Below are 21,694 nucleotides of genomic sequence, written 5' to 3'. Positions count from 1 at the left end.
CTTTCTTTCCCTTTCAACGATGATATGTATGACTCAAGATGATGTAGTATCGAGATGTCGTTGTGTCGAAGAGATGCGGGAGAAGACGTGGAAAAGGCGAATATACTTGAAAACGCGATTGCTGTTCAAGATTAGGGCGTGTGATAAAATCGAATCGAATATAAGTAGCGCTGTTTTGGGTTGAGGGGGGTGTCGTGATGATGGTGTTAGGAATGGTGTTGAACCTTGTGTTCGAGGGAAGTGTTGGTGATGGTGTTGTGGCGGAGATGTGTGTTAAAGAATCGTGTTGAAGATTGTGCCAAACTTCGTACAATATCGAAGATATCCTCCAACCCTCAGCACCCCCCCTCAACTTCGCTCCCCAACACCCAAAATCCCTCCAACTTCTCAAAATTAATCAAATCAAACACTCTCTTCCCAACCCTCACTATCCCCTTGGTTAAACTGAGATGCGACCCCAGGTAATAATATCGTCGTCCAGTTGAACGGCTGTAAGTTCTCGAAATTATAACCGTATCAACAAAGCAGTATACACCGTATCGTACACCCGTAATCGTTTCCAGATATACTCCTTTTGCCAAGACGACGCGACGCAAGCTGTCAACAATTGGATGAGTGGTGGAAGCAGATATCGAATCGAATTCTTACACGTAGACACAATTCAAAGTATCCTTGTAAGGCGCAAAGACGTGTTTGAGATATCGTTTGATACGAATGGAATTCTGTGTCGTAAACGTGACAATGAGGGAAGTGGGAAGTGAGAAGTGAAAAACAATGCCGTCTCCTCGATAAAAAAGGTGAGGTATGGAAGATGAAAACAGCCTCCACCCATCTCCCCAACCTCGAACACCACCACAACACCACATTCTCCACCTCCTCCTCATCATCAAACAAGAAAAGCAACATCATATGGAGAGATAAACAAACCACACAAGGAAAATCAGGGGTATCAAATTCCTCTACTTAGTCTTAAACCCGCTTCAGATAATCAATATAATGCCATATCGTTGCCCTCACCTCACCCACCTCTCCCATCCCCTCACCCCATCACATCATATATCTACCCCTCCCATCTTCCCATATATCCGTCCCCAGAACCCAAATCTAACCCCCAATAAAACGCCTGGAATGCACGCTTAAATGCAAAAATATACTATCCACCTAACGCTCATTTACACAGGAACCGTTTTAAATCAGCAGCCCTCTTGGATAGTTTACATAACAGACTACAACACACCATTAGTACAGCACCAATAAGAAAATAGGTGGAGTAAGACTTACACATTCGCTCTCCTGTTTCGCCGCCGGAATCCCCATATCCTCAAAAGTCGCCGGTCCAGATTTAACCGGTTTCTTCTGCGGCATGCCCCCAGCCCCACCAGCACTCGATGGCGTGGTCGCAACGGACGACGCTCTCGAATCTGGACCGCCGTAGGGAGCGGCTTGCGAGGGTATGCGTGGAGCCTGCGACGACATAGTCTGCTGCGGCGGCCGTTGTTGCGGACGATTCTGAGTCGGCGTCTGGGATGGATGTGGATAGCCTTGATTAGGGGGAATGCTGTGGGGAGAGATGATTTGTTGTGGGGTTGCTGGGTTTGAACTCCCGCGTGGTGGACGGGTTACTTGGGGGGTTCCTCTGCCGGCTGCGGACTCGGGACGGCCGTTGTAGCTTTGATGGGGTGTTGCTTGGGGTGTACCTCTGCCGGTTGCGGCGGAGTCTGGACGATTGCCGTAGCCTTGTGGGATAGACGATTGTCTTGCGTCTTGGGAATATCCTCCTGGTTGTGGGGGTTGAGGTTTGCTGGTGTTGAGAGGAGCTGGCTTTGCTTGTCTGCCTGATGGGTCGAAGTTGATAGGTGTGCCTACATCTACTGGAGGTAGGAAACTCTGCTGTGAAGCTTGTCGACCTCTTCCTGCACCTTGCGTGTCCCATCCAGATGATACAACACCAGCTCTACCTTGAGGATCATGACCACGTCCAGCTGGAACATGTTGCATATTACCCATACTCGAAGAAGGTCGTAATCGTTCATCTGCCCTCATACCACCAGCAGGTAGACCCATTGTGCTTGAGTGTTGTGGCGGTTTAATGCCAAATGGAGAAGAAGCTCGATCTGCTAGAGGCGCCATTTGCTGAGAATGTGGTCGAAGACCTTGACCATTGAACGGACCATTTGGACCATTGGAAAATGATCCGGGATGCGCCACATCGTCCTCTGGATATGGAGCAGTTGACTTTGGTCTAGCTGGCAAAGCGCCAGGTTGTCTCAATTGCCCCGTACCATCATACTTGTTTCTTGGATCTGGCATATCCATCGCATCGTCGACAATCACTGGTAAAGCTGCTCCCCGCTGCTTGAATCGATCCGGTCTACCACCACGCTGAGAACCGTGCTGGGATTTGATTCTGCTAATCGCAACCTGCTCGTGATCCGTCTTTGACAACGTGCTATTCTTTCGAATACTATCAATTCGTCCCAGAGCGTCCTTATTCCCGTGCTCCGCAGATTTTGAGTACCATGCTGCAGATTCCTCCAAATCCACTTGCACATACATTCCAATCTCATAAAAGTATCCCATGGCGAATTCTGCAGTCGGCATCTTGGTAGAAGCAGCACGTTTTGCATACGTAAATGCCAACTCCTCATTCTTCTCAAAAATCCCTTCATAGCCACACAAGAACCATTTGCTGATCGCCATATCCGCTTCCGCTTCATTTTGTCGCGCTGCGAGGGCATTGTAGTGTAAGGAAAGAGCAGGTTCGAATTCGCATCCTAATTGACACAATTCATACGCTTGAGCCATCTTCAATTGCGCCTTGGAAAATCCAAGGTATGCCGCCTTTTCAATGTATAATTTCGCTTCATTCAAGTCGAATGGTAGAAAGTGCTCTGGAACTGAGATATTGGGCAGCTCTCGCGCGAGAAGCATGCCATAGACGTACGCACCCTGAGGAGCATTTTCATCTGCCGTATCTGCGGAATACTTGATCAAATCAACACCTCTTCCGAAATCCTGCGGCGTGCCATGTTGTCCTAACAATGTCATCATCCCCAATCTATAATGCGCAGCAGAATCCCCCATCCCAACACCTCTATTGTAATGTTCGATCGCTTTCGCCGAGTTGTTCGAGCTTTCAAACTGCATTCCCATTCGATATTCCGCACGAGCATATCCTTTCTCCGCCGCTCTTCGATATCCCAAGAACGCTTCCTTTTTATCTATTCGGTGTCCAAACTTTCCAAACTCCAGCCACATCGCTTGCATGAACTCGGCTTTTGGGTGTGTCTGTTCTGCGAGAAATTTCACAATATTTATCGCGTCCACTCGTAAAGAATGCTCGATCTTTGGTGTCATGGTTCTCGGGGGCTGTCCTTCGCTTTGCATTCGCGATGCAAAATTGCTTGCCACTTCCACCCACGATAATGCATCCTGCGCCCAAGCCAACTGCATCTCTGGATCTATCGATTTCAGTACCAGCGGTCTTGCCCTCTCCAGCACCTCCTCTTTATCCTCATCTGATAATGGCACATTTGGACCAGCATCTCGTGGTTTTGGGAATGGTGAAAACTTGGGCGAATCTGGATGTGGTCGCACTCCACCAAACTGCTGATACTCCCGATCTATATTCTGATACGCAGAAGCGTTTGTATGTTCATAGCTCGCTGTGAACCCAGGCCCCTTTGCATTATTATTTAACGATGAATACATGTTTTGCGCTCGGTGCTGGTCGAGAAGAGGTGGTGATTGCATGCCGGAAACGGTAGACGCGCTGCTCATTCGATGCGTGGGAGGATTTTTAGCTTCGAGCTCGAGATGTGAGAGTTGTTCTTGCATATTCGAAGGGACTTCTGGCATTATCCTTATAACCGTCAGCTCTCCTCCTTCCTGGCTCTCGTTCATGCAGCTTACCTTTGCGGCGCAGGGGAAACGATCTCTGGAGCGTAGAAGTCATCATCGTGGCCCGGTATAAACGTCGCACTCAAACGCGGTGGTTGACTATATCCAGACATGTCTTCTTCGATATATCCCACTTGTGGTTGGAGCAGGTATGACGGCTGATGATCTGCAGCAAGTTGCGATATTAGCCAGGGTCCAAGAATTGGCAGATGATGACGACTTGGGTTCGGATTGTTGAAGATTTGTGTTGCGAATGGGTGGATGGCTGGGTTTTAACAAGACACCGCATCCAACATCTGCGGCTTTGGGGAAATTGTTGTAACACGCCGAACACGTCGAACAGCAAAGCGACTCACAACCACCGGCACAGTATGCCTATTAACGATGCCTGCGCCAAGTAGGATTTGAGATGCAGGGAATCATCAAAAATATTTGACGTTTTATAGCAACCAAAGCCGGTCGCACAAGCCACGATTCTCCTCGCGTGAATCAAGAGTGGTACGTACATTGCCTTTCCCCTTGTCGGCCATTATTCCGGCCTCCTTCATATCGTTGGCTCGGTGGATATTGGTAGGACATTGTAGGAGTGGGAGAGGTGGGGAGGGAGGGGAGGGGTGAATGTTGGCGGATTGGACTGAGGTACCCGTGTGGCGCAGATTTTGACGACTGGAGGTCGAGTAGGTACTCGTACGAGGGGGTAAATGTGAATCGGCCGAGTAGAGAAATGAAGATATAAATCGAGAAGAAGAAATAACAAATAAAGCGATCGAGGTTGTTTTAGAGTTCCCGCTACTCTAAATGAGTGCCACGAGGTCGACAGCCTTTGTCTCTGTTTTGCTGATAATTTATGGATCCGAGAAGACCGACGGCATGCTTGCGCCAGCTGGTGGCCACCACCCAGGTAGCGGGGCTTAGTTGGGAGGACCCTTTTTTGTTGGCAAGGTGAATTCAATATTCTAGAATGTCAATATTCTAGAAGGTTTCAGATTGAGTATTGACTCTTATTTTATTAAAGTGGTCATTTGTCCAAGATATGCTGCACGCTGTTGTGCTCCCATCGAATGCAGCCAAGTTATCAATGGCTCAGGTGGTCACCTCGAAAGCAAACAAAGCAAGCTTCAAGCTTGACTACCATGCTGCCATTTAAAGGCAGCGGGATTCATTTGCACTTATTCCCAACTCTACAAGCAACCCAAGTAAACAAAAACAAACTTAAGTTGTAAAGCTAAGGTAGCTTGTTTGACGTTTGACAGTTTCGGTCTGGCGCTAGCAAATCGCCTTATTCCTAATCGATGGCGACCATTTCGTGTCACCCATTTGCAACCTCTCGTCCGCATCTCCAAGCGCTCGAACAACATCAGCAACGTGCAGCTCTGGAACGCACCTTCTGCGACCCAAAAACGAGATTATCAATTTGATCCTAAAACCAACAGCAAGCTTTTATCCGTAAACCAGCATTTCCCGAATAGGACCCCGGAAATACTCACCATGCCAACAAACATCTCGTTTGCATGACCCGAACACGAAGATTCCTCAAATCGCAGAGACCTTTCCAAATCAGCTATCAAATGCAACTATTCGGATCTCACATTCGGACATCTTGCTTCCCTTCCTAGGTCAAGCTGATCACGCAAGGCTGATTTCGACCCAACTGGGCAATTAGCTCGACCGAGCAGCTGGGCCGCTTTTGATGCCAAGGCGAAACTTCCAATCCACAGGCTCGACAAGCTCAGCCTCCACGACGTGTCAACTTGCGCCGGCGACATCACAGCCTCTCAATCGGTAATCATACGCGCTTTTAATGCAAAGAGAAGCGTCTCGAGCTTAACTGAAGAAATGGCACCAAATATGGCTGAGGCAGGTGTGGCTGGTGAGAAAGATGGTGCGGCTGAAATATCAAGAGATTTTCATCACCCGTACACGCCTTATGATATCCAGGAGACTTTTATGAATACTGTTTATGAGGTTTTGGAAGGTGGTAAAGTTGGTATTCTGGAGAGTCCTACTGGCACTGTAAGTTTTTTGCATACTTTACCGTGGGGGTCCTCATCTAGTGAATGACAGGTCACCTCTCCTGGAGAAGCCTTTGATCCAAAGGCATTCCTTTGAAGTTGAGAAAGAAACTTACACTGATATTCTTAGGGCAAATCTCTGAGTCTTATTTGCGGCTCTCTTACTTGGCTACGTGACTATAAGCGAAATACATTTGAAGGAGGATTGAACTGGGGTCAAAATGGTAAGAGCCTAGTAGTATTACGAGGAAATATCTAATGTGATATCAGACTCCAATGAACCGGAATGGGTTATCGAGCAGACAAAGGCCAGAAAACGTCGCGAGATGCTACGTGGAAGGGAAGAGATGGAGACTAGATTGGCCAAAATCAGAGCCAAGGAGAAAGCACAAAAGACCAAATATTTGAAAGGAGATCAAGAATTCAAGAGGAGGAAGACCGAAAGGGTTGACGACCAGGATGATGAAGAGCAGTTCGTTCTCGATGACTACGATAGCGACACCGAGGTCAGCCAAAACAGGAGTGGCTTCTACTCTGCAGCTACTTTAGAGTTGATGGAAAAGATGGGTATGGGTCCTTCAGCGTTGAAGCCGCTGGAGGAAGAAGCCGAGGATGAAATTAAGGTATGTCAAGGGTGTCGTTGAGTTGAATACAGCTGACAGTGCTAGATCTTTTACTGCTCGAGAACTCATTCTCAGCTTACACAGTTCATCAATGAGCTTCGTCGTATAAAATTACCTGGAGCTATACCGAATTCAGATGATGAGGTACAAGTTGAGGACATCAAACATCTAACTCTGGGTTCACGAAAGAATTTGTGTATCAATCCAAAAGTCAATAAACTCAACTCTATTACGGCTATCAATGAAAGGTGTGCGGAACTTCAGAAATCAGGTACAGCTCAGGAGCATAAATGTAAATTTCTGCCGAATAGAGACAATCAACCTCTTGTAAATGATTTTCGGGATCATGCTTTAGCGACCCTGCGGGACATTGAAGACATGGGGGCTCTTGGCAAACAACTTGAGATATGTCCATATTATGCCTCGAGAGCTGCAATTCGCCCAGCAGAAGTTGTGACTCTTCCATACCCATTAATACTTCAAAAGAGCGCAAGAGAAGCTCTAGGTATCAATTTGAAAGGTCACGTGGTTATCATAGATGAAGCCCATAATTTGATGGACGCTATAGCTAGCATTCATGGGGCCGAAGTCACCTTGAAGCAATTAGAAACCGCTAGGGCACAGTTGGGGGTGTATGTTCAGAAATTCAAAAGCAGGTTAAAGGGCAAAAATCGAATGTATCTTGCTCAAGTCATCAGAGTGATTGACTCGTTGTCGGGATACTTGGAAAGCAGAATCCCTCTTCAGGTTAGTTATTCCACACTCTTGACAATCCACACTAAGACATTGTAGCAAAATGATGGTATTGTATCAGACAAAGATCTCTTATCTGGCAAAGGCGTCGACCAGATCAATCTTTTTAAACTACTCACCTATCTTCAAGAATCCAAACTCGCCAGAAAAGTAGAAGGCTACATAGTTCACACCAACAAGTCCGAACCTCAAATCAAGAGCAAATCCTCTCAAACGAACGACACACCAACCACGCCCGTCCTTCATCAAATCGCGTCTCTTCTCTCCGCCCTAACCCATCCATCAAAAGAAGGCCGTCTCTTCTTCACCAAACTCCCCGAACCAACCATAAAATTCATGCTCCTCGACCCATCCTCTCATTTCCGCGAAATCGTCGACTCAGCCCGAGCTGTAATCCTAGCTGGGGGCACCATGTCCCCTTTCGCAGACTACACGACCCATCTCTTCCCCTACATCCCGCAAACCTCAATAGTCACCCTCTCCTGCGGCCACGTAATCCCCAAATCCAACCTCCTAGCATGGAACCTTTCCCGCGGCCCAACCGGCCAAGAGTTCAACTTCACCTACAAACACCGCTCCAACACCGAAATGGTAGTCGAGCTCGCCCGCGCCGTCCTCAACATCTGCACCGTCGTCCCAGACGGCATCGTTGTCTTCTTCCCATCCTACGCTTACCTCTCTTCCATCGTCGCAATTTGGTCCCAACTTACCAGCACCCCAACACTCTTCGACCGTCTTGGAGCCAAGAAACCAATCTTCTCAGAATCCAAGACCGAGTCCGCAGAACAAGTCCTCGCGCAATACGCTCACGCAATCGATACCGGGAAAGGCGGCCTCCTACTCAGCGTCATCGGCGGCAAGATGTCCGAGGGGATCAATTTCTCGGATAGACTCGGTCGCTGCGTCGTTATTGTCGGTCTACCGTTCCCTAACATCAATTCCGCGGATTGGAAAGCTAAACTCGAATACATCGAGTCCGCGACTACCGAACGCCTCACTGCCCCTCTAACCTCTTCCTCCACTCTCACCCCATCTTCCCCCACACCCCTCACCCCAGCTCAAATCCAGCAACAAGCCAAAACCGCCTCCCTCTCCTTCTACGAAAACGCCTGCATGCGCGCCGTCAATCAGAGTATCGGCCGCGCCATCAGACATAAAGGGGATTACGCGGCTATCATCATGGTTGATTCAAGGTATGAGGGGGAGAGGATTCGTGGGAAGTTGCCGGGCTGGATTAGAGAGGGATTGGTTGAGGGGAGTGGGGGAAAGAAGTTTGGGGGGGTTGAGTGGGGGGGGTTGGGGGGGTTTTTTGGGGTGAGGAGGGGGAAGTAGGCGGATTGCTTTTGGGATGAGCAGGTATGCTGTTTGGTTTTCAGTAGATTGTGTGGTTTCAACGTCAGAATTGATAATTTCTTTCGTAGATGGGAATGCTTCAATTCAAGCAACAAGTCAACATCACGTGACTCTGAAAATATCCACTTCCTACCCGGCACCTTTCACCCCCTTACGCTTTGTATGATATGAGATTCAGCAATTAAGTCTGTCGTTTGGCATGAAATCTACCTTTTTCCTCATTTGTTAATTCTTTCCAAAATGAAGATGGGATCATGATCGGATCTACACATCCATGACGTATCCGACTATTAATTTAACAAGCCCGGGTATTGGTATTCCCATAAGAACCTCCCTAATCCTCATATCACAACTCGCCTCTTACATTCAATTCTATCAACCTTCCTCTTTCCATTACCGATATACTCCTCTCGATCTCATAATGTCCCCCTCTGCCACGCCCAAAATCCACCTCTACACCGCAGGCACGCCCAACGGCCAGAAAATCAGCATCACGCTCGAGGAGCTCGGGTTGGAGTATGAGACGACGCATGTGGATATTAGTAAGGGGATGCAGAAGGAGGAGGGGTATTTGAAGATTAATCGTGAGCCTCCTTTTTCTGTTGTTTGATTTATTGGGGGAGGTGATGGAAAGGGGAGGGGAAGGGGAGGATTAGGAAAGGGAGGGATATAAGAAGTGCGCTGATGAGAGTAACAGCAAATGGTAGAATTCCAGCAATAGTAGACAAGACGATTGGGAAAGATGGAAAACCGCTTGATAAGAGGGTTTTTGAGGGGGGTGCTATTATGCAATATCTTTGTGCTAAGTATGATGGGGAGGGGAAGATTAGTTATGCTTATGATAGTGATGAGTAAGCTGTTTTTTCCTTTCAAATCTCTTGATAGGGGAGGGGAGGAAGTAGGGGACAGAAAGATTGCGAACGAAAGGTGAGAGAAAACTAGGTATGTGGGTAGGTGAGCATCGGATAAAAAGGGGACATCAGAGAGAAAAAGAAAGGTACCAGAGAAGTCAGTTCAAATAATTAGCTTAACTTCACCTCGGGGGTTAGGACGAAAACACCAAATATAGGAGACGCAATACTCAAGAAATATCATACTAACGCATCCACAGATACTGGGAAACAATCGAATGGCTCACATGGATGCAATCCGGTCTCGGTCCCATGCAAGGCCAAGCAAATCATTTCTACCGCTACGCCCCCACGAAGATTGATTATGCTATTAAACGATATCAGACCGAAGTACCTCTTTCTCCTTCCCCCTTCTTTCCCTTTCCCCTTCCTCCCCTCCTCCCCCCCTTCCCCTTCCCTCCTCTCTAACAAAACACACAGACCAAACGTCTCTACACAATCCTCGAAACGCGTCTCGCATCCCAAAAATCTCTATCCGCTCCCTCCGGCCCCTGGCTCGTAGGCAGCAAACTTTCAATCGCGGACCTCGCCTGTTTCTCGTGGGTGAACTGGGCCGAGTGGGCGGGTGTGTATCTTGAGCGGGAGGAGGGGAAGGAGTTTGGGGTTTTGAGGGAGTGGGTGGGGAGGATCAATGAACGGGGGGCGGTGGTGAGTTTTCGATGTTTGTTTTTGTTTTTGTTTGGAGGTTTTTGGGAAGGGGATGGCACAGAGGAATGGTATGATAAGTGGAGTAGATGAATGCTAATAAATCCCAGAAACGCGGCCTCAACGTCCCCGAACCCTTCGCCATGAAAGAGAAAATGCAGAGTAAAGAAGGCGAAGAGGAATTCGCCAAGTTCCATAGTGGATGGGTTATGAAGGGGCAGGATCAAGATCAGGAGACTCATAAATAGTGTACACTGTACACTAATCCATTGAAACAGCAGCAGTAAATATTACAATGTATTAAAATAATAGGAAAAAGAAATTATAGCGGCAAAACCTCCTCCTCCTCGCCCACAACTCCTTCATCAACAAACCTCCCATCCAAAACCCTCGCTTTCCTCTTCCTCCCCCTCTTCACTTCGGGAGTCGTATCTAGGACTTCTAGATCCTCTTTCACGATATCCGCCTCCAGAATCTCATCTTCTTCTTCGGGGTGTGCTGTTTTATCGACTTTGAAGTTGGGAACGAGAGCTTTGGCGCCTTTTCTTTTGCTTTTCTTAGTCGTGGCGGTGGTGGTGGTACGTTTTTTGGTGACTTGATCTGCTTTTGAAGTATTGGAAGGTTGGGTTTCCTCGTCTAGTACCTCCTTCCCCACGTCCTCCGGCAGAGGTTCTTCAACAGCCTCTTCGACTTCCGCGGTGAGATCAACAATGAAATTAGGATCCAAAACCTTCGAACTTTTCCTCTTTCCCTTCGCGGTTTTCTTCTTCGTAACTCTCCCCGTAACTACACCCTTCCTACTAGTAACCACTCCACCCCCCTCCTCCCCCTTCCGATCCACATCCCCCTCCACCTTCACAACTTCATCCTCAACAAACCCCTCACTAACAGGACTAACAACACTCTTCCTATGACCCTCATCATAATTCGGCCGTCCCCTCGTAACTCTCCCCCTCCTCTCCACAATAGGAATATCACCCAACCCATTCAACTCCCTCATCCCCACCGCCTTCTTATCCCCTTTCTTCTCCCCCTTCCTAACAACCTTCTTCACCTTCCCAACCATCCCCCGCTCGTTCTTCTCCTCAAGTCTCGCATACAACCCCTTATTCTCGGCCCTCAAATCCGCAATTCGGAACTCGAGGTCGGGGATAACACTTTCCCTCGCCTTAACCTCCGTAAGGAGGGTGTATAACGTGCTTTCATGCGTTGAAAGCCAGGTTTTAAGTTGTTGAAGAAGGAGCGAGAGGTTGTGTTCTAGTGCTTTGGAGTCGAGGATCTGCGCCATGAGCGTGTTGAGATTATCGAGGCTTTCGGTGAAGAGCGTCGTGACCTTGACGTCGGTGGGTGGGATGACAGTGCTAAGATCCGGACGGGCTTGCGTAGTATCTTGGAGACGGATGATATCCTTCTCACACTCGCTTAGCTTCCCCTTTAACACCTCACTCTCCCCCGTAAGTCGTTCCACAATCCCCTCAAGACGCCCAACCTCCTGCACCTCCCTCCTCAAAACCCTCTCTTGGACCCTCACCCCCTCCAACTCCACCTCCAGTCGCGCAACAACACCCTTCAACCGTTCCCCCTCCAACCTCGCACCCAACAACTCCTTTTCCCTCTCCCTCTCCTCTCCCGCATCCCTCCCCGGACTCTCCCCCCTAACCGGCGTGCCCAGCAAGAAATTATCCACCGTGCCACCTAACTCCACAATCTGATCACACAACCTATGATTCTCCTTCCTCGCGCTGCCAATCCTCGCTTGCAGATCCGCCACAATCTTCCTGCGTTCTTCTTTCTCCTTCTCGAGCGCGAGGCCAGACTCATACGTCTTCTTCTCAAGGTGCATGAACTGGGTAGAGAAATCCTGGATCTGGAATCTGAGCGCTTTGAGTTGCGTGTGGGCGTCGTCGCGTTGGATGTCGGCTTGGGATTTGTGGAGTAGATTGATCTCTGTGGCTGAAGGGCCGGAGTATGCTGAGGTACTAGAGGATTCTGCTAGTTGTTGGCGGAGTTCTTTTTCGATTTTGAGCATGCGTTTTTCGGACTCGATCATGATTGCCGTGGAAGCAAGTAACTCCTCATATCTTGTATCCTTTGCCTGCGCAACCTCGCTTAGCGCCACGACTTCCGTCTCATACTGCTCAACCACCTTCTGAAGATCCTCGATCCTCGCTTTCAGCTGTCGAATCTCCGCTTGTTCGGCCTCGTCTTTGATAGCAGGTTCAAGCTTGACATCCGACCGATAAAGTTCATCATCAGCCTTCCTCTCAACCTCCATCTCAAACTCCCGAATCCTCTTCGCATACTCCTCATTCACCTTCTCCAATGTTCTTATTTTCCCCTCAATCTCCCGATTCACCCTCAAAAGCCCCTGCCTCTCCATCTCCGACTTCGTAATCTCCCGCGTGAAAAACAGAACCTCCTCCCTCTTCGCCTGCAACTCCTCAATCACCCCATCCCTCTCTTCCCCCTCACCCACCCCCCCTTTCAACCCCCTAGCCTCCTCCACCTCCCTCTCCAACTCCCCCCTCAACCTCACAACATCCGCCCGATACTCCTCCTGCGCCCCATCAAACCTCTTCTGCAGATCCTCACAATTCTCACAATTCGTCGGCTGCTGGCCCAGGGGGTCAACGGTCTGTCTCGGACTAACCAGAAGAATCCGTCCGTCGTCCTCCTCACCGCCAAGTTGCTGCTGGGTGCTAAAAAAGTCAAAATCAAAACCGGAACCATCGGACTTGATAGCATACCCAACGTGATGGCCCTCGGGCGCTTGAGATTGTGATTCCGCAATTTGTTTCTGCAGTGCGTCGCGATCCGCCGTGATGCCTCCAAGTTCTGCGGTCAGGCGTTTGACCACGGCTTCATAGCCGTCGTTGGGGTTGTAGATGCGGTCTTGAAGGTCGTCGAGTTCTTCTTGAAGAGCTGGGTTTGTGTAGGTTGAGTTCTCGATTGCTCTTTCGAATGTGAGGATTTGTTGTTGCATTTCTTTGACTCGAGCTTCCAGGGTATCTCTGTCGTCTTGGAAAGCTAGTTCGCCAGAGGTCGTGGCATTCCCATTGCCTTCATCATCTTCATCCACTTCTGACGGTTGACCAGTAAGTTTCAGAAGTTCCTCTTCGATAACTTTGTCTTTGAGCATCTGTTCGTTGGCTTCCTGACGAATAGTTGCAATTTGTGACTGAATCTCCTCATCTGTCTGAAGATCCTCATCATCAGACTCGTTATCGTCGCCAAAGGTCGCGCCCGAAGGACTCAATTCGGGTGCTTCAATCATATCCACATCTTCTCTGATACTGAAATCAACATATCCCTCCTCTTCCTCTTCAGTTTCCTCATTCTCAGAGTACAGTTCTTCCTCGATCTGAGCATACTGCTCTTCGACCAACTCTTCGTGTTCGAATTCACCACCCTCTTCTTCAGGATACTCCGAGTAATTCTCTTCCTCTTCCTCTTCCGTCAACTGGTTCAAATCAATCTCTAAGTCCGAAGCCATTATGGTGATGATCGTTCTCTAGAAGTCGCATATTTTTCTCCGGCACATATTTCCAATCGTGAAATGCAGCGAAACGGCAGTATGAGGTAAATTACCAACAAAGAAATTTGCCCTGTGCGATAATTGATACATGGCAGACAAAGATGAACGCCGGATTCGACGAGCGGCCAGATTCCACATTTCTGATCAACACAAAGCACAGAGCTTGAGCGGATGCGTGCGAAAACATGGAATGGAGAGACCAAATCTAGAGCTGGAAGCATTCTAGGATTTCCAGACGAATTCAGCCAGAAAAGCAGCAAAAACTTCGTACTAATAGTCCTGCTCAATTTTAAATTCCATTCACAGATAAACCGCGATTATCAACTACGATTGCCAGACATAGAATCGACACCTTCTTATTTCGAATCCGGCCAAAAAGTGGCACGAATATAGCAAATTCATCGGGATCACAGATACAGAGGTTGGATGGTTCCAAAAGATGGTGGCGCAAAGTGAGACATTGAGTTGACGCATCCGCTCAAGCCATCCGCTTTCGACAATTTGGCAACGATAATAGACAATAGCCGTGTCGAATGCGCGGTTCCAGATGCAATCTGAAAGAAAATGAGACTTAGTAACAGGACTCGTACACCCAGCTGCATGCGCAACCTGGATGGGCAAAGGGTAATTTGGCTGCGATAGTAAAAAATATCATGATATCTTGTCGCACAAGATTGATCAGATATTTTGAAAACATCTCTTTGTCACTATATGAAAGCCTCCCTCGTTCAATTAATAATAGATTCGCGTCTGTTCAGCTCTTTATGAGGGCTTCCGGAGCTGGAATGTGCAGCAGGAAATCTCGTCTCAAAGCCACAGAGTCGAGGTTCAAAGGAGGGAAATGGTCTAGCAAGAGCGTATACCACATTCGCATCAACAAAGCCATCGGCATCGACGCAAGTGTGAGATAGTAGAGGCTCGGATCAATCGAGCCACTGGGCCGGCCGAGCCAGCAGAGTATAGCTAGGTACACCAAAGCTGTCCAAGTAAATCCATTTTAATTTCCGGTTTGTGAAGAGACGATATAAAATCACGCACAGCCACCAGGACAGCTTCGACCAAAAGCTAGCCGTACCTGATTTCACGTCCAACTATCGACGGACACTTGTCGGTATACCAATCAAGCTCATCCTCTAGACCAGAACGGTAACACAACCAGATTTTAAAAGAGGAGGTCCACTCCTCAAACCGAGGAGCTGAAGGCGACCCATAAAAACCATGGACGTTCCTGGATCCAATTATGTGATGCGGAAGCTTTTGGGAGAAAAAAAAAGGTAAACCATCGCAGGATTCCTTGTGTACCTGGATGTGGAGCTTAGCCCGAATCTAAATCTGCAACCGGTGAACCCATTCTTCGCAAACCACGGTATATGTATCAAGAATTTATCCAACCCGAAAGCGGTGCGGTATCGTGATGGAATCAGAATCCAGGAACCAGGAACTATGAGAGATACACAGAAAAAGGCTGCAGGTCATCTCCTGACAAACAATTCGAACATATCCGGCCTCCACCACTGAAGGGGGGCCCCTTAAGCGAGTGGAGAAGAATAGGGACGTGGCGTGCCCAACATGCAGTGCGACACCGGGCGGTCACTTGATGGATGGGAAGAACGACGAGATTCTACCCAATCTTACCTGTCAGCTTACGATGAGACTCACACGATGCCCAATAAACCTGTCCTTGAGTTGCCCTGCTTTGCATCATCTAGTCGAGTCTGTGCCTGCGTCTGCAGTGACTGGGAAAGAGTCTGTCTCAAGTCTGCTGTCATCGCGCAAGGTGGCGGCTGGAGCTGATGGGAGGATTTGATACTGACTCGCACATTGGATGGTGGTTGGTTAGTGGATGATGTGTCTGAATAGGTAAGCGGAGAATTGTAATATTGAACTGCAATTCCTGGGGTATGTTACATCAAGCATACGAGTTCTTCTACACGTATAACAATAATCGCATTGTGATCGGGTTACCTTCGGGTTTCCAAAAGCCTCTTAACTGTAGGAGAAGAGTGGTGTAAAGTCGTGCAGCATCCAGAACGCAAGGAGGGTGGTATTCATCAGCCCGAATCGTTGGAAACTCGTCCATCCACATCGTCCGGGATTATAAGCCATGGTACAAGTATGAGTATTGCCCGTGAGTTATCTATGGATTGGAAGGACGGCCATGTCGTCCACCTTCAAGGGGTTGTTCGGTGTCGGTGAAGCGGGTGTACTTGTGCATCGTTGCTCATTTGGATAGCAGACCGGATCGGTCAAACATTATCAGTGTTGAAGCAGTTGATGAAAGTCGTTATCTTGTCATGGCAAGAAAAAAGCGGCCAAAGAAAGGGAAAGGAAAGTTGGTGGGCGAAGTTGAATTGGCGACTCTACTCACCCCTCCATTTCCCCTCCATCACCCCTCCATCACAATCGCCTTGCCTTATCGGGCATATTCCACATCCGATACAAGCCGTGAAAAAGGCAAGCAAACCTTGAAATGCTTTCCCGTCTACGAGGGTCAACATATATGATATGCGACAGTGCGCCGGCAGTGAGCAATAATGCCATTTCCTGTCTTGGTGAGTGGTTGGAGATACGTTCGTTTGTCGGTGAACATGCCGTGAGTTCTAGACAACATGACGAGGCGTGTGCACCACATGGAGTGAAGTGGGATGGCTGGCGATAGAGGATGACTCGATCAATATACGTCAAAGTTATATGTTTGCCTGTGTCCGGTCTCAGAAATGCTTCGACGACTGGTTCTGTACTCGCTCGCCGTTGACCATTCAGACGACAGACCGGGTTTCTGGTGATGAGGCAATGCAGCTGTGCAGCATAGGCAGACGACTAGGTCCTTTAGGCCCGAGGAGAGACTGCAAGTCAACCCTTTCGGTAAGGACAGGCACCGTCCAGGAACCGAAGATCATGAAACGGAGCTCAGAGGGAGCTAAAGAACAGCTAAAAGATGCCAGAAAACTCCACTTGAAGATGATGGGCTGGGACGTGTCGTGATGATGTCTGTGATGCGCTGGATGGCACTTGTCGGACTCGGAACCTGGCCTCCTGGGTGGCGCTGCAGTTCTGCTGTGGATGTTTTCCCATCAAGTATCCATCAAGTATCCATGGTCTGGCGAATTGAAGCCCATGATCGTCTTGCCAAACGACACTCGAGCCGTCTTTGGTGCTGATACAGTACTGTGAGATGCTGTTCATAACTTCCGACCTGCAGCCTTCCTTCTGCACCGCTACTAAACTGACGCAAATAATACGGGACTCAACCGCAGAAACGCTGCTGGACGACGGGCGTTGAGATACTTGACATGCAAGTCTTCCTCATGTCATGTTCGGGAACTGCAGCTGTAGTTGGGTCAAAGCGGACCGTCTGTAACTCTTGACTTGTGACCAAAGCGTTTACCAACTGACTGAGTGACTCGGTGCTGGGGGCGTATTCGTGTAAAAAATACTTCGAAGTAATAGTCCTTCCTCGCTTGAGCTGACCTGACGAACGGGAAGGCTGGTTTTGGCTCGTTTTGGAGTTCAGCCATCGCTTTCTAAGAGAGCCGGGCGAGGTAGCGGCTTGATATAGCGACGGACATCGCAATGCGGTTGCGAATCATTGCAAAGAGAACCTCCCGGACGGCTGTGCAATTCATACACTATTCACTCCAACATCTTACTATTCCGTAGTCCTCCACACTTCTGGTAGTTTGGCAAAACAATCCGTCCCGTCGTCCTTGCCCCTCGTTGCTAATGCTGGCTTACGAATACAAAGGGGAGGCAGGAGAGAAGGAGGATGCTCGCTTATCGTGACACTACTGTGATAATCCGTCAAGGCCCCCCCGTTCCTCTCATCGTGCCAATCCTTCTTCCAACCACCACTATTACCTCCTGGCATAACCGTACGGAGCACGCTTCCTCCTCACCTCATCTTCTCTCTCCGTCATCTGCAGAGCCTTCCAGCAGTCAACAATCCGATATCTTCGTCCGCTGTTGCACCATCTACACCTGTCGAGGTTTCAACTGCAGAACAACATCGGACTCTTTCTCAACCCACTTCGCCAGTCCCGTAAACTCCGGATTGGCTTTGCGTATCCTGGTCGTCACCTCGCCGGTCGCATAACCACCAACATCCATCCCTCGCTGCCCCTCTTCTCCTTATCATTCAACGTCACGACGTCGCAACTCTCCTTGACCTGGAGAATAACTTTGACCGCAGTACAGTACTCGAGCATCACTTCAGACGAACCCGACGCTTCTGCTGCAACTGGTATCGCTCAAACAACGCGGACAACAGGAGAGGCCCAAGTTGCGGCTCAACGCCTGTGTCGTACCTGACCAAGCTTACCTAGGCCATTGTCATCTCGTATGTTCTGATGCGTTGATACGAAGGTCATCAGCCTCTCTCCACTCGACCTCTCCTCATCCCTTCGATCCGATTTCCTGCGAGTGATTTCACTCCATTTCCTCGTCGAACAGGATTCCCAGCCTCTCGCCAGCCCGCAGCCGGAGACCGAAACTCACAGAGTTGTGACAATGGCAACTTTCCGTCCCGTCAACACATCCCTCGCCCCCGATTCGCACGTACGAAACGCAGAAGATATAACGCCGACTACTCCACGTCCGAGTACTGCGCCGAGCACACATTCCGCGATGCACCGAGACGATGCAACAACTCCAACCCGAGCCAACTTTGGCGCTCTAGCTAGCCAACGCCCTCTCCCAGCATCCCCATTCCCATCCACGATCTCGATTCCCGAAAACGAAGAACCGAAAGAAGTCCTACGGCGAGGCGATTCACAATATTCAAACAAATCGAGAGATTCAGAAGATGTAGATATGGGTGGAGATTCGGAAGACGGCGAGGAAGGATCAGATGATGAAAGTGTAATCAACGCAGATGGAACGAAATCTTCAAAGAAAAAGAAGTCGCAAAGATTTTACTGCACAGATTATCCGCCATGCTCCTTGAGCTTCACCCGCAGTGAACATCTTGCCCGGCATATCAGGTATGTGAATATTACGACAAGGTCTATCGATCAATCTAACAAACTTGCAGAAAGCATACTGGCGAGCGTCCCTTTCAATGCCACTGCTCTCGTCGATTTTCACGACTCGATAACCTAAGACAACATGCGCAGACTGTTCACTTGAACGAGGAGATACCACAAGACTCGCTAGCTGCGACGGGTACGAGATTCCAGCGACAGGTTCGTACGGACAGGGTGCGACCACCCGGAAGTAGATCGAGAGCATCGACAACGAATAGTCAGGGCGGGGGAAGGGGACATACGCGAAACTCTCTGTCTGCGTCAAGTATTGCGAGTATGGGATCTGTGTCTTCAGCCTACAGCCAGCGAGATGATCCGAGAAGAAGACCTCCGCCTTTGGTCATGGCAGGAGATTCACGAAATCGATTTTCACAAGAGATATATCGACCCGACAGTCCAAGCCAATTTGGCTATCGACCAAGTTCACCAGGTGGGTTTAGCACACCAACCTCGGCTACCTTTTCGACAGGACAAAATAGTCCAAGATGGGGTGCATCTGTTCTTCAATCACCAATGTCTAGCCACTCCCGTACGCAAAGTCTATATAACGATCATCGAACTCCTGGTAGAAGACTATCCGTACCCTCAGCTGGAAACCCATTTCAGTCCCCCCATGGCAATTCGTATGGACCATCGGGCTTAACTCCCCTCAACTCGTCCAACGCAGGCTCCTTTTCCCCATCCAGTAGCATCATGGCTAGTCCAACCACCTCAACCAGCGGCTCTGTCTGGTCGCGAAGAGACTCTGTATCAAGTGCATCGGATGAGGCGTGGAGACGTAGGACCTGGCACCCTGACACTAATACTGGGTTCACAAGTCGGTTGCAAGTCGTCACCACTCCAAATTACTATTCCAATGGACCACCACCTCAACCCCAATCGGTACTCCCGAGCAATGCACCACCTCTACAATCGATGCGTCTTCCTGGTATTGAAAGTTTCGACCCACTTCCACCGCGTCCGACGACACCGGTTCGTCGACAACCGAGTCCAATGATGGTTGATGTCCAAAGCCGTGCGGCTCAAGTTCCTGTACAGCAAGAACAATATCAGGCTGAGAGACCAAATAGCCAACATTGGGATATGAACATAAACCGAAATCTGAATCGTTTGGACATCGCACAAGGCACGCCACCAACCGACGCTGCGAGTTCCTGGGCATCAGAAGCGAACAGGGCCGTTCTGGCACAGGCAGAACAAGCTAGATCTCAACCAGTTGTTCGATTTGAAGAATCTCCCTATTCTGCTAGAGCTCAGCAGAGCAATGCTTGGAACCAGCAGACCGTCATCGCTCCACCCGTCACCCCGAAGGAATCTAAGCGACACGGATGGTATCATGGCCCAGTAACGGTCCAAAATGGCGGCCCAGTCCAGCGAACTTCCCCGGCCGATTCAAGCAGCTCTGAAGGTGGTGTTCCGGGAACGCCTGGCTCTCATGTCGTGGAGGTAAATCCCAGCATCGTACATGCCAGTGGCTGGGTTGAAAACCGAAATGGGAACCAGCACATGCCAGTGCAACCAGACAGAATCCTACCATCCAATGGCTACCCACTCTATCCTCGACAACAAGGACACGATGGATCCTACACGTACGCACCAAGGAATCAACAGGGACAGCTTCAACATCAACATCAAGGCCCTAAATCCCCTGATAATAACATGTTAAGATTAGAAGCACTGGTCGCCGTTGCAACCAGTGAGGAAAATGCCGCGCAACCAATTTACTAAGACGAGTTACCAAGACGGTACAGATGGGAAGATTCACAAATGGAATTTCCTATATGGGCGGAATGGATTGTATATACACCATCCTTCACTTCATTCTTCATAAGATACCCGCGTCTTTTTAGTACGCCACGACATTAACGAATATACACGAAGTACACGAAACGATCAGGCACGCCCATGCTTGATTATAAGATCCAGAAGATTGGGTGGTTGGGAGCGTTTTAGCATTTGCAGGGGCGTTGTATTGATTTTCATGATCGAGATGTTGCACCGATTCTGTTTTATGTTTTATTCAGATTTGCATGTTATGACTATTCTGCATCTTTACATCTTTCACTTCACTCTCGTTCTTGAGATCAAGATCGGATCAGGAATTCTGAATTTTTTGGGCTTTTATACAGGCAATGTTTTTTCTTGGTGGGTATGATATTTCTACATGCAACGCTTGCGATGAGATGATCCAGATCGCAAGGTTTCTTTTGTCTCATCTGTGCTTCTTCTTTTTTTTAGCTGATACAAACATACCCTATACCCATGCGATCCTTTTTGGGATGGAATTTGAGATTTGTGTTTTTTGGTGGTGGCATGTTTGATGTTTTTATGCTTTGCTGGAAGGAATGGCATGGGATGGGATGGGATGGATGGGTTATACAGCTTGATGTTAATGGGTTAAAGCATGTTCGTTAATTGATGGGATGGGCTATGGTTTAGGTACAAAGTAGCTAGTTTATTATCAAGAACCCCTCTCTGATTGTGGATTTTGGTTTTTGTGTGGAATTTGATTGTGTGGTGCGGTAAGTCACTGGTGACTTGACAAATTAAGGCCATCGAGCCACATAAGAAAGCGAGCGTACTTGTACAAAGGGGACTTGGAATTTATGCTTCTTTAATTATAGTACCGAAAAGATATTTCGGGAACGAAATGCACGATAACGCCCTTCCCTTACTTAAGCGAACGAGCCAAATTATTATAAAAAAAATCTCGCGAAGAGCGAAAGTGCAAAGAAAAACTCGCGTTCTCTTGTTAGTAAAAGAAGAGAGAAAGTACTCCGTAGATGTCGATGCAACTGCCGCGAATCGAACACGATTACCCCTCCCATCCCATCTCCGCTTAGCCATCAATTCCCCGCTAACTACGTATAATTTAGAAAAGTAATTCGAGAAATAGAATAGAGTAACTTTTAACGAATAAGAATCGTATCTAAGACAATCG

The 21,694-nt window shown here is 48.6% G+C and overlaps 5 protein-coding genes across 5 annotated transcripts; 3 read left to right on the top strand and 2 right to left on the bottom strand.

The window, feature by feature from the left end:
• Positions 1 to 1,214: 1,214 nt before the first annotated feature.
• GLAREA_10054 (HCP-like protein) lies at positions 1,215 to 4,013 on the bottom strand (the record flags this gene model as incomplete). Its single annotated transcript, XM_008080104.1, has 3 exons — positions 1,215 to 1,226; positions 1,282 to 3,862; positions 3,913 to 4,013. 3 exons carry the CDS (start codon positions 4,011 to 4,013, stop codon positions 1,215 to 1,217), a joined length of 2,694 nt encoding a protein of 897 aa, XP_008078295.1.
• Positions 4,014 to 4,698: 685 nt separating this feature from the next.
• GLAREA_10053 (P-loop containing nucleoside triphosphate hydrolase) lies at positions 4,699 to 8,620 on the top strand (the record flags this gene model as incomplete). The annotated part of the gene is made up of 7 exons (XM_008080103.1): positions 4,699 to 4,801; positions 5,135 to 5,346; positions 5,536 to 5,913; positions 6,043 to 6,136; positions 6,183 to 6,535; positions 6,581 to 7,282; positions 7,328 to 8,620. The coding sequence occupies 7 exons, from the start codon at positions 4,699 to 4,701 to the stop codon at positions 8,618 to 8,620; spliced, it is 3,135 nt and encodes a 1,044-aa protein (XP_008078294.1).
• Positions 8,621 to 9,062: 442 nt separating this feature from the next.
• GLAREA_10052 (Glutathione S-transferase (GST), C-terminal) lies at positions 9,063 to 10,445 on the top strand (the record flags this gene model as incomplete). The annotated part of the gene is made up of 5 exons (XM_008080102.1): positions 9,063 to 9,225; positions 9,339 to 9,492; positions 9,753 to 9,882; positions 9,973 to 10,200; positions 10,308 to 10,445. The coding sequence occupies 5 exons, from the start codon at positions 9,063 to 9,065 to the stop codon at positions 10,443 to 10,445; spliced, it is 813 nt and encodes a 270-aa protein (XP_008078293.1).
• Positions 10,446 to 10,519: 74 nt separating this feature from the next.
• On the bottom strand, positions 10,520 to 13,690 carry GLAREA_10051 (uncharacterized protein; the record flags this gene model as incomplete). Its single annotated transcript, XM_008080101.1, has 1 exon — positions 10,520 to 13,690. One exon carries the CDS (start codon positions 13,688 to 13,690, stop codon positions 10,520 to 10,522), a length of 3,171 nt encoding a protein of 1,056 aa, XP_008078292.1.
• A 4,548-nt stretch (positions 13,691 to 18,238) lies between these two features.
• On the top strand, positions 18,239 to 20,481 carry GLAREA_10050 (C2H2 and C2HC zinc finger; the record flags this gene model as incomplete). The annotated part of the gene is made up of 2 exons (XM_008080100.1): positions 18,239 to 18,711; positions 18,762 to 20,481. 2 exons carry the CDS (start codon positions 18,239 to 18,241, stop codon positions 20,479 to 20,481), a joined length of 2,193 nt encoding a protein of 730 aa, XP_008078291.1.
• Between the last annotated feature and the right edge of the window lie 1,213 nt (positions 20,482 to 21,694).

Source organism: Glarea lozoyensis (assembly GCF_000409485.1).
Source record: "Glarea lozoyensis ATCC 20868 chromosome Unknown GLAREA13, whole genome shotgun sequence".
NCBI lineage: Eukaryota > Fungi > Ascomycota > Leotiomycetes > Helotiales > Helotiaceae > Glarea > Glarea lozoyensis.
The sequence above is the reverse complement of the archived record's forward strand: the minus strand, read 5'-3'. Positions and strand labels throughout refer to the sequence as shown.